This window comes from Pantherophis guttatus, chromosome 7 (genome assembly GCF_059756535.1).
Source record: "Pantherophis guttatus breed Tessera chromosome 7, ASM5975653v1, whole genome shotgun sequence".
NCBI lineage: Eukaryota > Metazoa > Chordata > Lepidosauria > Squamata > Colubridae > Pantherophis > Pantherophis guttatus.
The window spans coordinates 20,938,570-20,955,360 of NC_142069.1; the positions used below are offsets into that span (position 1 = coordinate 20,938,570).

Consider the following 16,791-nt stretch of genomic DNA (forward strand, 5'->3'; position numbering starts at 1 on the left):
TAAATACAGCACAGGTTGGCTCATAGCTTTCCCAGCTTTTTTCGAGCATCCCAAAGTTGAAAGAAGAGAAGACAATCCTAGCTGGCTTCAAAATACTTGGAAGGAATTAGGGAGTGGAAATATAGCTTTATGCAAATGTTTTTGTCCAGCATTTCTCAAAGATGCCAAGCTGATGAAGAGAATAATGTGAATTTGAAAGCAAAGAGAAGAATATAGAGCCTTATAAATTCTATAGTATCTATTTCACTGGGGGGGGGGAAGTTACATTGGTGAGAGAAAAAGAAGCAAAAACCAATTTTGAAATAAATGTTTAGGATAAAACTGATCCCTTTTCAGATATCCATGCTTAACTGCACACTTTCTTGCTCATTCAGAGAACATGTACCTCAATAACCCGATTCCAGCCTTTTTTTTAATTTAAAGGCCTTCTTAACCTTCTTGGTTCTACTTGTTTGCTCATTGCATTTCTGTCCCATCTTTCAACTAATGAAGTATTCAAGATGGATAACACGAAAAAGAAATAGAAATCTCTTTACCTAATTTGTATTCAAAGATCAAACAATTCTTTCAATCACAAAGTTATAATGGAAACATAAACATGCACACTCAGGAAAATTGCTTAAATATGGGACTCCCTCTCACCCAGGGCTGCTGAGGGTTCGTAGGGGTTCGGGACAACCTCTAGCTAAGATTCTGTGCAGTTCGGAGAACCCCAAATCCCACTCCTGGCTAGCCCCGACCACTTGCCCTGCCCCTCCCAGGAGTCCCCACACAGTCTGTTTTGAATGCAGGTAAGTGCAGGGCATGTACGGAGGTTCACGGAGGGTGAAAAATGGGCCTACAGAAGTTTGGGGAAAGGGCCTGTTTCCGGCCTCCAGAGGGCCTCCAGAGCCTGGGGAGGCTGTTTTTGTCCTCACAGAGGCTTGAGGAAAGCCTCCGGAGCCTGGGGAGGGCAAAAATACCCCTCCTTGCCATGGTGCAGGAGGCCAACTAGGCCACTTCCACCATGGCCATGCCACCCAGCAAGAGAGAGAACCCTTTGCTAAAATTTTTGAAGCCCACCCCTGCTCTCACCATTTGTTCAGGACAGATAGGGATGGCTGGAGAAGGCTGATTTCAGTTACCTTCATCCATGAGTCCATTCTGTTCTATTTTTATATTTGCTTCTTTGAAAAAGTCATAAAAATTGCCCATAATTGTATTTAAATGCATCTTTGAATAGTATTTCCAGTGTATTTCTCTATATTTTCTAAATTTATTTTATCTTAAAAAGATAAAATACATTTTAATCAAGAATTGTGTGAGAGCATTTAGAAAAATCTGAAATCTAAACTATAATATTCCAATATATATATTGTTCCAGAAACTGCAAATCAAAGGAGTTCACCTTGAAATTTAAAGCAGCTTAAAATCAAACTGGTTCTTTCAGCAATTCACAAGGTAATGAACTTTTAGATATTTTATTATAAGGATATTTCAGTTTTAAGGCAATAAGTCAGTGAAATTTCTTCTCATTCATTCCACCAATATTGGCATTTATTTTATTTTGAATAAATGTTATATAAAGTATCTATGCAATCTAAGTGGAAATTAAGATGTGTTACTGAGGATGAGAATCCAAGCATATAGAGAGCTTTTTAAGAACAAAACTCTAGCACAAAGTGACTTAGCACTAAGCATAAATGGATTCCCAAATTAAATGTAGCTTAATTTTGAAGGCACTCTACAGTAAACCAGTTAGATTCACACATATAAGCCCTAAAGTATTTTCTTGGCTATATCTTAGCGTAATTTGTCAACCCTGACATGTTATGTTTATTCAGCAACTTAAAATAAACCAAATTCTAGTTTTATGAAATCAGCAGATATTTGAATTTCCAGAGGTTCAGTAGATGAGGCAGTTAATGAAACCATCTATAAGCAGCATTCAAAACTGAGATAGAAAAGTAGCTTTTGCTATTTATTTCCTACTTTCGTGAGATTTTGCAAGGGATGCAATCTCTAAGCTAGGGGTGTCAAACTCGATTTCACTGAGGGCCGAATCAGGGTTGTGTTTGATCTTCAGTGGGGGGGCATGGTCAGAGTAGGCATAGCCAGCTCGACATCACTCATGTCCGGGGTACCTATGGTGGCCAAGTGCTAAGGTAGGACTTCCCTTCAACATTTACCCAAAATAGATTCTATGCATACTATATATTAACATATTCTTAGAACAGGGGTCAGCAACTTGTGGCTCCAGAGCCTCATGCGGCTCTTTGGGCCCTCTGATAGGGAGCCCCCTATCAGGTGATCCCACCACAGGCTGGCCCCGCCCTTCGCCCTCCCCTCCCAGTCACTCCTCATCTGGCCTGAGAAGGTAAGGGTGATGGCGGGGGATGGAGAAGTGGCCAGAGAGAGACAGTGAGATACAGAGAGGGGGAGAGAGAGAGAGACAGAGAGAGATACAAAAAGAGAAGGAGAGGGGGGAGGGAAGGAGGGAAGGAGGGAGGGAGGGAGGGAAGGAGGGAGGGGGGAGGAGAGAGAGAGAGAGAGAGAGAGAGAGAGAGAGAGAGGGAGAGGGAGAGGGAGAGGGAGAGAGAGAAAGAGATGTAAAAAGGATTTTGTGGTTCCCGGTGTTTTTTAAAAACTGGTTCTCTGCCCTAATGACTGGCTGGGTAGGCATGGCTAGGGGGTCATGTGAGTGGTAGAAGTGAGTGACATTGAGTTGGCCATGTCCACCCAAGTTTTGTGGCTCCCGGTGTTTTCTTTTCTGTGGGAAACGGGTCCAAATGGCTCTTTGGGCATTTAAGGTTGCAGACCCCTGCCTTAGAATTTTCAACCAAAACATGGAGGCATAAAATGAGAAAGTAACTGAGGCTCATATTTCAGGGAGAACAACCATTTTTTAAAGTATTTGTAGTGATATTTGTGACCTTAACCCATTCCTCCCCAAACTACAGAGCCTGAAGCAATATAGTGTGGTCTTTCCTGTTGAGATGTTCCTGCTAGCTCAGGCTATGCAATCCCTCAGTCACTGCTCAGAATATCACAAGTAGTTGCAAATCATATAGAGTGTTTGCCCTGTTGTTGTTTTTTGTCAGCAAAGACCCCATAGGAATTGCAATCAATGCAGGAATTTTATCTTCCACCTTTTGTCACTGGCTTTGACAATGGAAAGCTACAACCTGAGTACAAGTCAGCTATACCTTCTGACTGCAAAGGAAAGTCCATCCTAGGAAGGACTAAGTGTTGATTTGAATTAACTGCAGAAAGAAAGACCTGCATTGCAGATTATACAGTGCTAAACAAGTTACTGCCATGGCTTGATATAAGAAAGTAACATTTGCCAGTTATAGACTTCAGAAAAGGGGATCATTAAAGAATGTGGTATAAGCCGTAAAATTATAACAGTAAATGGTTGAAACTATTTATCTTACTAATCACAGGAACCAATTCCACTAAATTTTTTACAAATGTTCATAAAACGTTACGATAAAAAAACATGCAGAGATAGTGCTTCTTGAGATAATTACTTTAAAAGAGGACAAGAGGATTAACATGGTCAGGTAAAAACTATAAAGAGACAATAGCTCAGTGATAGCTTAATGTTAAATCCCATGCCTGGGGTTTAATTCTTCTAAAAAGATTGTCTATCTTTTTTACTCAAACACTCTTCAAGAAGTCTTCCAAAACAAAAAGTGACAATAAAATAAATACATATATAAAAGAGCAGATTATAAAAGATATAATTAATACAATTTTTTTTTAAATGACAGTAATTAGAAGCCAACTTCAATCCAGCATATTCAATAATTCATGTACTACATAAAACAAAGAATGTTATTCAATAAAACCAAATTTGATTAAATAACTCCTTCAAACTGCTTAAATGCATACAGTAATGGAGCATAATTCACTTTTAAGTAGAACAGTTTAAGGTGTGGAGTTATAATCTGCTATCTGATTTGTTCATACTACACAGTATAATTTCTAAGTGCGGGAAGTTATGAGTATGAAAATATGAATAGGAAGTAAGGTGAATCATCTCCAAAGCTCAGCTATATGCATAGTTAGGGTTGGGAGGACAGTACAACAATCGGTGCATAGACTGATGAAGATTCAGAAGAGAGATGTAAACAGCCAACTACATGTTTCTCAATGGTGGAATCCAAATTTTTTTACTACTGGTTCTGTGGGCATGGCTTGGTGGGTGTGTTGTGGCTTGGTGGGCATGGCAGGGGAAGGATACTGCAAAATCTCCATTCCCACCCCACTCCAGGGGAAGGATATTGCAAAATCCCCATTCCCACCCCATTCTGGGGCCAGCCAGAGGTGGTATTTGCCGTTTCTCTGAACTACTCAAAATTTCCACTACCGGTTCTCCGAACTGCTCAAAATTTCCACTACCAGTTCTCCAGAACCTGTCAGAACCTGCTGGTTTTCACCCCTGATGCTTCTCCATTATCAATGAAAAGACCTAGATCCTTGCTAGATCATAGGAAGGCTGTCAGGAAAGGAACTGTACATATTGGTTCTAAATGGCAAAAATTCAATTGCTGGTAGGTTTTGTAACCCGTACACTTTTGTCTCTGCAAATCTTGCTAAAGAGAAATTATCTGTCAGACTCATGCTTGGGGAGGTGGAAATCACTTTCTTTTAAACAGCTGAAAATATATCAGACAGATAGCAGAGGAATATTAATATAACAGAATATTTTTGAAGCTTTGCTGGAGTGGGACCCTTAAAGTAATAGGAAAAGAGGATATTGGTCTGGTGTAGGTAAGGTATCCTCTTGTGAACGTCAACAAGTAACTCACAGAACACCTTGAAGGCAAGGAAGGCTATGCTGATATAAATTACTCTCCTGAAAACTGCAGTTTTTAAAGCATCGGTACTAAATATTCTGACTTCAGAAAGAGAAATCTCAAACTCTTGCTCTTGCCTTTTAAGTGCACTTCTCTATGGTACTGTAGTGAGTTTCCTCAACCAGCCATTTCACTGTCATTAAACAGAAGCTTTCAATGTCCTTGGTATGATACGTGGCTATGGCTTTGATTCTTCCTTTCAAAGTAAGCTCATAAATTGCTTTTATAGTTCTGGAGTGGTTCGAGATATTGATCAAGCTGTAGCGCAAGTCTTGTGGGCACAGTGGCACCAAATGGAACACGAGAGCAATTTGTGCAGAGGAAGAAAATAGTGAAAGGAGAAGAGGGAAATAGATCGTGGGGACAGCTATTGTGGATTAAAACCAAGAAGCTGCCCAAGGAAGTACTTTATCTGTCATCTGACACTCAATTAATAGATCAAATGAGGGAGCAATAACATAAGGTAAGGAAATCTCGTAATACCAACCAATAAATCAATGTCCATGGACAAGCTGCTTGATATGTGTATCTGAGACAGACTCAATGTATTCAATGTAATGTTTCCTCTGAAGCATGGAAGGCAAGGTTTTGGCAAGGATCTAATGAAATAAATGTATCACTCAGCAGTAGAAAAATAGAAGGGAACAGTGTGTGCTCTCTCAACATTGTAAAATCGTATTTGAAAAGCCAGGAATCTTGCAATTCCAGGAACTGTTAATATAGCTTTAGGTGAGTCCCAGTATCCTGATCTTTTAACCATCCTGTTCGTTCAACCACTAACTTGTGAAGCATCGTAGGGATGACTGAGAGTGGGGATAAACCAGTGGTGGGATTCAAATTATTTTACTAATTTACAGTTTTACAGTTCTGTGGGCGTGGCTTGGTGGGCATGGCATGGCATGGCATGGCATGGCTTGGTGGGCGTGGCTTGGTGGGTGTGGCAGGGGAAGATTACTGCAAAATCCCCATTTCCTCCCGATCAGCTGGGACTGGGAAGGCAGAAAATAGATGGGGGCGGGGCCAGTCAGAGGCGGTATTTACTGGTTCTCTGAACTACTCAAAATTTCTGCTACCGCTTCTCCAGAACTGGTCAGAACCTGCTGAATACCACCTCTGGGATGAACCTTGTAAAACGCTGTGTAAATGATTACAATCATTATTATCATCTCGTTTTTCTCTATAGAGTCTATAGTACTCTAAGGTTAACAGTCATGAATAACAGAAGTTTTATTCCAAACAATGTTACTGAAGCAAAAAAGCAAGGTTATTGAACTAGATTTATGATAGAACAGAAGTCCAAAACCGGATAGACTATCCCGTGTGTATTTAATGAAATGACAGAGGAGCTATCTCTGTGTCTATATCAAATTTTACTTATTTCTGTACTTCAAATTCATTTTCAGGTACAACTTTACTGTCCCTTTCTCATCAAAATCAATTTTAAATTCAGTGGAAGAATTTATGAAATTGAATCTTACCTTGATCTTCTGAAGAAACAGGAGACCTACAAGTGAAGAAATAACAAGGAGCTTTAGTCTTTGGTTTCTTTGGTTTTTTGTTTTTTTTAAAAAAAAGACTTTAATGGCCTTGTTGGAATTTCTGCAGAGGTATCTGCAAGGTGAAATGGGATAGGATGGCAAGCTGTAAAAATGTAGGACACAAATCACACAAGATGCCACCTTAAAGCTCTTAAATCAGAACATTGAGATCCTAGAGAGACACTTTTCAACATTGCTCATTTTATTCTAACAAACATATCTTGCTGCCAGTATCAGCAAAACCTTGGCCCACTCTCCATCCTGAACTAACACTAAAACTTGCAAGTCAAGATCAGAAGTAGTATAACATATTGCTAGCTACTTTGCTCTTAGTGTATTCAAGCACACACACACACAGAGAGAGAGAGAGAGAGAGAGAGAGAGAGAGAGAGAGAGAGAGAGAGAGTTAGATATACCCCTAAAAATAGCAAATATAAAGATCTTATTCTTAAGCAGTTTGAGCAATATCATTATTACAAAGTTAGCTCAAAATTAAATCCCATGTACTTTACATTAACAATAGCAAATATAGACAGAATAATAGAAGGTGAGTAATAAATAGATGGAACGAGATGGGGTATTGTTATAACTTTAGAGTCCCCTTCCAAAGCTGTCCGGCAACCTTTGTCTCCCCCTTTTCAGTAGTTTTGAGGATAAAATTTAAAAAATCTAGTTGCCACCAGTTCTGTCTTCCCCATTCTAAGGTCCTTCAATCCCACCATGGAGTACAAAAGTCAGTCTCTCTCTTGAGCCAGCTCAAGATAAAGCAAGAAAATAAGAAAATAATTGATTTTGTAGCTTGGGCCAAAGATTAATACAATCTGGCATTTTAGCAGTAAGCAAGGGAGTAGATTAGATCAGGGAAACAGTCAAGAAGAAAATCTATAATTTAGTGGCAAAGCTCATGTCTTGATGGCAGGAAGCATGAGCCTTAATCCCTGACAACTTCTGCTAAAACAATTCAAGAGAATAGACAATGAAAATCTACTGCTGCCATACAGATTCAGTCGTGATAGTCAAATAATTCAATCTTGTATCAAGCATTTCTAGTGTACAGGTAGTCCTTGATTTATGACCAAAATTGAGCCCAGCATTTCTGTGGCTAAGAGAGTTTTGCCTCATTTTACGATATTTCTTTTCACAGTTGTTAAGTGAATCACAACAACGGTTAAATTAGTAACATGGTTGTTAAGTGAATCTGGCTTCCACATTGACTTTGTTCATCAGAAGATTGCAAAAGGTGATCCCATGATCCCGGGACACTGCAATCATCATAAATGTCCAAAGTTTGTTACCAAGTGTCAAAAGTTTGACCACGGGGATGCTGCAATGATTTTAAGTGTGAAAAAAAAATGCTCTTAAATCAATTTTTTTCCAGTGCTGTTATAAATTCAAACAGTCACTAAATGGATGCATTGTAAGTCAAATACTACCTATATGGCATTGATGGATGAGGGTTTAATCCAACCTGTTAAATTAAATAATCCCTACCCATTCAAACATGGGACATAATCCCTACCCATTCAAACATGGTGGCTCAGTGGCTAAGACTCTGAGCTTGTCGATCGAAACGTTGGCAGTTCAGCGGTTCGAATCCCTAGTGCCACGTAATGGGGTGAGCTCCCTTTACTTGTCCCAGCTTCTGCCAACCTAGCAGTTCAAAAGCACGTAAAAAATGCAAGTAGAAAAATAGGGACCACTTTTGGTAGGAAGGTAACAGCGTTCCGTGCACCTTTGGCATTTAGTCATGCCAGCCACATGACCACGGAGACGTCTTCGGACAGCGCTGGCCCTACGGCTTTGAAACAGAGATTAGCACCGCCCCCTAGAGCCGGGAACGACTAGCACATATGTGTGAATGGAACCTTTACCTTTACCCATTCAAAAAAAAAAAAAAATAGATGTGGGAACAGAAAGAACTGATGTTGAAGTAGCTTCTGTCCCTCACGAACTATACAATATTTATCAACTCTTCACCTGTACCGTTTTTACTGTTGTACTGTCTGGGGGAACCAAACGAAGAGAAAAGCATGTTTTGAGTTATTAACTCTGCTGAAGAGCTTATGAGAATAAGATCTCCATGATTTTTCTAAAATTTGGTCCCACTGCTATCCCTTGTAACCATGCAGCAGCATAAAAAGTAGCTAAGCCTGGGTACTTGCAATTACTGAAATTCAGAAAGAAGCAGCACACAATTATCCACTTTATAATTACAAGTGAGTGTCTTTCAGGTTGCATCTTTTAAAGAGTGCCTCAGTAGAATTGTTATCACCGCAAGATGGTTAGAGGCAATTAGCCTTGCATCTAAAACCACTCGAAGCAGAAACTGGAAGGAAAAAAAATGACTATGATCATTTTGGCTGAGAAAATTGTAACTTTTCTACTCTATCTGTCCAGATCACGGAGTAGACATAGATCTGTTTGTTTGTGAGGGAGAAAGGCGAATTACAGTCTAAGTCAACTTTAAACATGCAGGATTGCCAGAATGGGAACCTTAGACTCACTCACATGAGATGGACAACCATATAAATTGAATAAAATAAATATACCTTATAACTGAACATTTCCACTGGAATATGAACAAACCCAATTCTGAAGGAAAGCAAACAGGAGGCTAGTATGTGTCAGATTATTCATGAACTAGCAGAGACATGGTAACAAGATTAGCCAATGAATAGGCATAGCAACTAAATTAGCCAATGGGAGCTGAAACAGTTTGGAGGCTGGGCGTGGCTCAGCTCTGTGCTGTGCTATGCTGAGAAATGAAACTGAAACCAGTCTGGACTTGCATCTCTGCTGTACTGCTACCTGTGTGTTTTGTGTAACTTATCTCTGTAACTTCGACCACGTTGAAAGAACTCTGCTATTGGTATTGTAAAATTTACTTCATCTGTTATTATATATGTAAAGAAAAGTTAATGAATCCAGCTGAATCAGTTATCTGTGTGTGCTTCTGGATTTGATTTTTGCACGAAACTCTGACAGTATGGTCTAGTGGTTAAGTCACCAGGCAAGAAAGTGGGAGACTGTGAGTTCAAGTCCCGCATTAGCCATGAAAGCCAACTGGGTGGCTTTGGGCCAGTCATTTTCTCTCAGTTCAACCCACCTCACAGGGTTGTTGTTGTTGTTGTGGAGAAAATAAGAGGAAAGAGATGTGTTGAATGTTAATGTTAATGTTAATGTTAATTTTATTTATATACTGCCCTTCTCCCGAAGGACTTGGGGCGGTGTACAGCCAATTTAAAAACATAAATATACAGACATCATCATTAAAAGTAATTAAACAGTTTCGGCCAAAATTTAAAACCCCAACTTAAAACTCCAATTTAAAAACCACTTAAATAGACAGCCCCGCCTGTCGGAACAGTAGGGTCTTGAGGGCACAGCGAAAAACCTGGAGGTCAGAGATTGTACGTATTTCCGGGACAGTTCATTCCAAAGGGCAGGAGCTCCCACTGAGAAGGCTCTCCTCCTGGGTGTAATTTGGCCGATGGCACCCTGAGGAGTCCCTTTCGGTGGGAGCGAACTGGTCGGTGGCAGGCTATTGGTGGCAGAAGGCGGTCCCGTAGATATGTTTGCCACTTTGACTTATTTGTAAAAATAATATAGGTGGGGATACAAATGAATAAGCAGGAGGCTAATAACAAGGTTTAGTTTTGCCTACTAAAGTAACTTTCCGCATAGCTACAGATATACTTTGGAAAAAGCTAAGGAGGAGCCATTTTAACTCTCTTTCTGCAATCCAAATTTCAAAGCTCTACCCCCTCTTTACCCTCTACAAAATGGAGCCGCCCCCTTCCTGGAAATCCAGACTACATTCCACCACAGTAGAAAAAAATAAAATGGTCAAGGTCAGGGGTGGGTTCTAAAATTTTTTTACTACCGGTTCAATGGGTGTGGCTTATTTTGTGGGTGTGGCTTGATGGTCATGTGACAAACAATTCTTTAGGATTTAGCAGAGGTACTGGGCTACCAGGCTTTTAACTGCTTGCAGAGCCATACCAGTCTACCCATTTATTCTTGGAGCATACCGGTCTACCCATTTGTTTTTGGAGCATACTGGTCTACCACCACACTGCCTTTTACCGCTGATCAGCTGTAGGGCGGCCCTTTGAAATGCTATCCCTTGTAACCATGGAGCAGCATAAAATTCCAAATTTGAAATCTGCTCCAGTTTGAGGGAGAAGGAGTCCATTTGAATGGAAGGAATCAAGAGAAGGGATTTGCAATGCAGAGCCGGGTTGATGGGATTTCAAGATTCATGACAATTCAATGATCCTCCTCCAGGCACATTTTTTTTAAAAAAAATCCAGCAATCCAGTGCATTATTCATAAAGACAAATGCCTCTAGAGAACCATCAAGCCTTCCTAAAGCAGCTATTTTTACCAACAAAAAAAGTGCTATTTTTATCAGAAACTAGAGCCTCTGCCACCCAAAGCATTTTCACGCACAGCTTTTAAGAATATAAAGTGCCAAACAACAAAATATCTTTATTGACCCTGTCTGGTATTTGACTGCCCTCTTTTTTACTGAGCAAATTGTGTGTTTTCTGCAAACCTGCTACCTTGTTTGGGGATAATGTGTTTTAACTAAATAAGGAATTCCTGCATCTAAATATTTAAATTCCTTCTTTCTTCTTTAATTCTTTCTCTTTAATTTTAGAAATTTATTTTTTCCCCTTAAGTTCTAAAATTGTTCTTCTAAGTGATTTCTTTTTTTGGGCAGAATGCAGATGATGTTTAAAGAGAGATGTTGAAAAGGGTGTTAATGTGCAGTTGTATGTATGCACACAATTATTGTATGCCATTTATATCTGCTTCAGACAGGCATTCAGTGTGGGTTATTTTGCAGATGACACAACACCCACACAGAGGACAGATGATTAACCTCCAGACTGGGTGAAGTCTATTACTTAAATAGTAAATTAGCATTTTCTTAGAAAATGAACACTAGCAAGTTTGTGATTAACCTTACAAGCCTTTATTTTCCATAGTTCCTATGTACAACAGATTTAAACCTATTTAGTATGATTTCTCTCATTTTCTTTAATCTTCCTTTTGTTCTATTATGCTTCTATTTATTTTGTTAGTAAATATAATAATATATTCAATATATACTAATTTGCTATATTGTTTCTATTTCTACACTACCTATACTTATTTTGTAAATCTATTTCTTAAGATGATGTAGAAGATGACCAGGCTGAGCCCGAGGGCAGGGTCAAAGGCATCATCAGTCTGGAATCCCTACACCACCAAAAGAGACCTAGGTCCATCCTCTTTGAAGTCCGTTGACTCTTATCTGATGCCAATTTATCTTGATTGTTAGTAGATCAGATCCTTGTCTATAGAAGGTTGCATGGAATAAATTTGCAGTACTTTGAATTTTATCCTGGGGTTTGGTTTCCTGTGCTTGACCAGTATATATTTATTTCTATACTCCAGTTTTATACTTCCATGTTCCAGGTTTATGTTCTTTTCATTTGCTTTACAACTTAATTACTTGAAGGTATTATAAAAGCAGTTTATTACTGCCTTTGGCTTCCATAAATGACCTCAGTGAGGATGTTGTTGCCTGTAGTACAAGCTGTGCTGAGTCTCTGGAATCTGTTGGGCATGGTAACCACCATGAAACTATGCCCAAACTTCTCAGTCAGTCAACAATATTAAAGAGGTCTAATAAGACCAGCACATTGTTTTACTTCCAAAACCCAGGAACTGATGAGACATATGGAAACATATGATCTGATCATGAGTTTGATCACAGTGTCTTCCATCTTCAAATTATATTATGTGCTCCAAGAATTAAAAACAGTGTAATGTATAATCCCATATACCAGTGGTGAAATCCAATTTTTTTTACTACTGGTTCTGTGGGCGTGGCTTGGTGGGCGTGGTGTGGCTTGGTGGGCGTGGCTTGGTAGGTGTGGCAGGGGAAAGATACTGCAAAATCTCCATTCCCACCCCACTCCTGGGGGAAGGATATTGCAAAATCCCCATTCCCACCCAACTCTGGGGCCAGCCAGAGGTGGCATTTGCCAGTACTCAAAATTTCTGCTGCTGGCTCTCCAAATTGCTCAAAATTTCTGCTACCGGTTCTCTAGAGCCTGTCAGAACCTGCTGGATTTCACCCCTGCCATATACGACTCAGGACTATGATCACTTGGGGAAAACCAATGGATACCATTGAAAGCATGACCCCAGACCCAAAATTTAGTGATTGAATTCCCCCAGCACCAACGGCTAGAAAAAATCTACTATCAGGCTTGTGATGTGATCAAGATGCTGTGGAAAGGGATTCTTTTGTTGTGGCTCCGTTACCTGAGCCTGTGTTATTGGCAGGAGAGGACTCCGAGAGTGAAGGAGAGGAGTTGGCAAGGCCTCCCTCTCCAGGACCCTCCTCTCTGGCAATGCCTTCGGTGTCCTCCAAAAGTCAAGAGATAGGCCCGGGGCCAAGCACTTCCACGCAGCCACAGGTGGACAGTAATGAGGAAGATGAGTCTTGGCTGGACCCTCGGCAGCGTCGCAGAGATAAGCGCGTGCAGCAGAAGAAGAGGCGTGCCAGGGATTAGGCTGAGTCACTGGACCACACCCCACAGGGTATAAAAGAGGGTGTGGTGGCCAGTTCAGCTCTGTGACAAGCAAAAAACGGATATCAGACGAACTTCTTTGTATTTACTGGTCTTTGTTGATTATTGTGTATTGGCTTTGTTCCCGGATGAAGGGAGAAACTCCCCCCTCATGAGTAAAGAATACCTGGCAGCCAGCCACTGGGTTGCTGCCAATTCTGATACCAGATAAAACTGTTGTCGGCTGAGTTCTTTAGCTGTTGCCTGTCTGTGGGGGTGCGTGTGTGAGACGGGGACAGAACATCTTTTGACCAACATTACACATATATGTATTTATATGCTGACCATTTCTAATGCTATCCCTAAGTTGCTACTACATCCCAGTTCCCAATACGCTGTTTGAAACTGATCACTTCGTGGGCAAGGTATTTGGAAACTGCCAAGGCATAGAATCATCCTCTTCCCTGCCTTAGACTTTTGGCTGCTGAAAGACCTGAAATCCAGAAGGGCAAATTTTAACAAAATTTTAACAAAAATTGTAACTTTCCCCACAGCCACAGTGACACCTTATCCACTCAACCACTGGTAGCATCAGTAGGCTTCACAATATCTCTTTTAACACCGCCAATGATTTCACTCTTCTCAACCCTAGTTTCCATTCTTTCTCTGATTCAGCAAATATTCTACAGGTCATCATTACTCTGCTTGCAATTTTCCTTCTTTCAAGGCACAATATTGCCTGACCTTCATCAAAATCTACAGGTCTAGATGTCTCCAGCCTTTCTATCCTTAAAAGTTTTGCTTTTGTGACAGGCGCTGTTGGAAGCAATTTGTGAAGCCACTGAAATATCTGTGTTTTAAGTTTTTATTTCTCCTAATGTGGTTATTGTTTTCCTGTTTTATTGCCTTGACCATCAGTGCTTTCAACCCGCTTATAAAATTGCCTTAAATCACTAGTCGATTGAGTCATCCAATAAATTGAATAAAAACAAACATCTGGGATGCCACATGTTGCTGTATCCATGCATGGCTTTGGCGCATAGTTAGATAATTGGGTTTATGACTTGTTTTTCTTTCAAAGAATGACACTTATGGTGTAATGGGCTGACACATGGTAACGATGCAAATTGTCTCCATTTTCCTCCATTCCATCTTTTCCACAGAAGTTCAGTTTAGGTTTGGCTTCAGGCTTGAGAGGATAAATTGCACTGTGGAAGATTGGCAGGGAGTTAGTGTTGTGGCCCCTTACTCCCTTTGCACATAAAAGCAATACCTGTGCAGAAAGGATTAAAGAGTTTCTTACCAGGGCTTTGCACGATTGCATGGTTTTTATTGTTAGTTGCTCTTGTTTTCTTCTTATCTGTATTCTCCTTGTAACCATTAAGATAAAGAAGCCAACACTAGCTCACTTAATCTAACATCTGCCAAGGGCAGGAAGAACAATGGATGGATAAGAGTAATGTTCTCATAAACAAAGGGTCACTTTCCAGGGCATTGGTCAGTGATGTCATCAGGTGCTGTTCTGCTAGAGACTTTATCTTCCCTAAAAATATTCTATTGTCTGAAGTTATGATACAGTCCCTGAAAAGATGTACTACCTCCCAGGCCATCTCCAGTTGTTTGGATTCCCTGTCTCTTTAGCAAAGGATAAAATGGCAACAAAAATCCCCAGTCAAGTTTGAACCTTTGGTGTAGGACTTCCAAAGTCCTAATAGAGTGTTAAGCAGCCTTCAATCTGCTGCCACGCTTTGGGTTTCTGACATACAGAAGGGTACAGGGAATAGTAGATCGTTATCCTTTAATTCTCTTAATATTTATTCCATAAAGTCCTCATTGATATTTCGCATAGCCTTCAAATCCAATACTATCACTGTGTTGCCCCGAAAATAAGACCCTGTCTTATATTTTTTTGAACTCTGAAATAAGCACTTGGCCTTATTGCCATGCGCTCAAAAGTCCGATTGGGCTTATTATCAGGGGATGTCTTATTTTGGGGGAAAACAGGGTAGTTCCCAACTGCAATTGTGCCCAGATATCATTGCAGAGTAAAGGGTTAATGGGTGGATTCTTTTGCTCTCTGAATGAGTTTGGTGGCTGAACCCTGATGGGCTTAAGACTGAAAGGGACAATTGGCCAAAGAATATTAGGTGTCTGAGAGTCTCTTCTAGTGCATTATGGGAATATAATCAGCGGTGGTATTCAGCCGGTTCGTTCTGGTTCGGGCAAACCAGTAGCGAAGAGCCCCTGCTCTATGACGTCCTATTTAGACATTTTTGAGGCCAGGGGCATGCGCAGAAGGTGCACGAGCAAGCAAAGCGCATGCATGGAAGGCTGGGCGCATGCGTGGGAGGTGCACATGAAGTAAGCATGCATGGCAAACCAGTGATAGGAATATGGGAAACCCACCACTGAACATAATGCCTTCAGGGCATTGTGAGGGATCAAAAAAAAGTAACAGCTCTCAATAGCAACAACAACAGCTCTCAGAGATATACCTGTGGGACACATTTAAAAGGGGGAGGCTGAGGATAGACTTTAGACTTGTTTAGACCAAATAGTTGCCCCCAAATTTCTTAGTCTGAAACTGGGTCACTTATTTGCCTTATTAAAATGCCAAGATCATACCTAAATTCACTGGTGGGATTCAAGTAATTTAACAACCGGTTCTCTGCCCTAATGATTTCTTCCAACAACCAGTTTGCCAAACTGCTCAAAAAGCTAACAACCGGTTCTCCCGAAGTGGTGCGAACTGGCTGAATCCCACCACTGCCTAAATTAACAAATTTAGCTGTGAAAAAAAGATTCCAAGCCATTTTATTCATTTCTCCATTTCTAAATGTTATTCTGACATTGTTGGATTGAACAACGTAGGTAGCTCTTTAATAGGGAGCTTGATTTCCAACCCCCCTCTCCCTAGTGCGTTCCAGGAAAGTTGGAGATTATAATACTGACCTATAATTTCCACAATAATTTGAGGAACTGAAAATGCAAATGACATCTGTAAAACTCTAATCCCTTCTGGTTATTTCTCCCTCTGCCACATCTTTCAATAAGTTACATAGCTTTCAACCAAAAGAAGAAAAATCCTGGGAAACATATCTGCATGGCCCCAGATTTGGGGAATCTATTCCATGTCTTAAGATACATTTTAGTATTCCTGGTCTTTTAAAACTATTAATTGTTCTACATAAGCAAGTTGGAAGCAAGTTACTGAAGTTATATACCGATGGTTATCCTTGACACTTGAGTGCCACCTAGAGGAATGCATATGACACTATCACCAAGGAGAAACGAGATAGCTTTCACTGACATAAGTAAATAACTAAAACGCAAGCTATTTCTAGATTAAGAGAGTTGCAAAGAATATATTTACCCTAATTGAAGTTGCCATGAGCAACCTTTTGGGATCAAATCATAGAAATTTCCCTTAATTTTATTTTTAACAATGAGGGTAGAGGTAGTTTGTAGATACAAAAACTACCCCATTGTAGTTTTCTTCCCATTTTTTTCCTTTGCTTTTATCAATCATATTATCCCTATCTGGGGGCTTACATTTCTGCTTTTATGAACTTTCCGTTAGATATTAATGGGAAACCAAACAACCATTTTTCACCAATTATGTCACTACTATCTAGTATGACTTGGGTAAAATTCAGGCACCTTCAATTTGTCCTCCCTGTTCAATCCAATTTAATTAAAAAACCAAAACCAAAACATTTTATGATTACCAGCATGGAGCTAAACTAGGCCTTCAGTCAGAATAAAGTGATGGTTTCCTTCTTCTATAACACCATATTTAAACCATATTTATCACTATTTTTTAATATGTATGTATACCTT

The 16,791-nt window shown here is 40.1% G+C and overlaps 1 protein-coding gene across 2 annotated transcripts in view; it reads right to left on the minus strand.

The window, feature by feature from the left end:
- DGKI (diacylglycerol kinase iota) overlaps positions 1 to 16,791 on the minus strand; it is a 309,513-nt gene that overhangs the window by 31,248 nt on the left and 261,474 nt on the right. For both annotated transcript variants that reach the window (XM_087873744.1, XM_034403576.2), the window contains exon 29: positions 6,323 to 6,348. In XM_087873744.1, the coding sequence (XP_087729870.1) occupies positions 6,323 to 6,348 (26 nt within the window). The remainder of the gene's footprint in view (positions 1 to 6,322; positions 6,349 to 16,791) is intronic.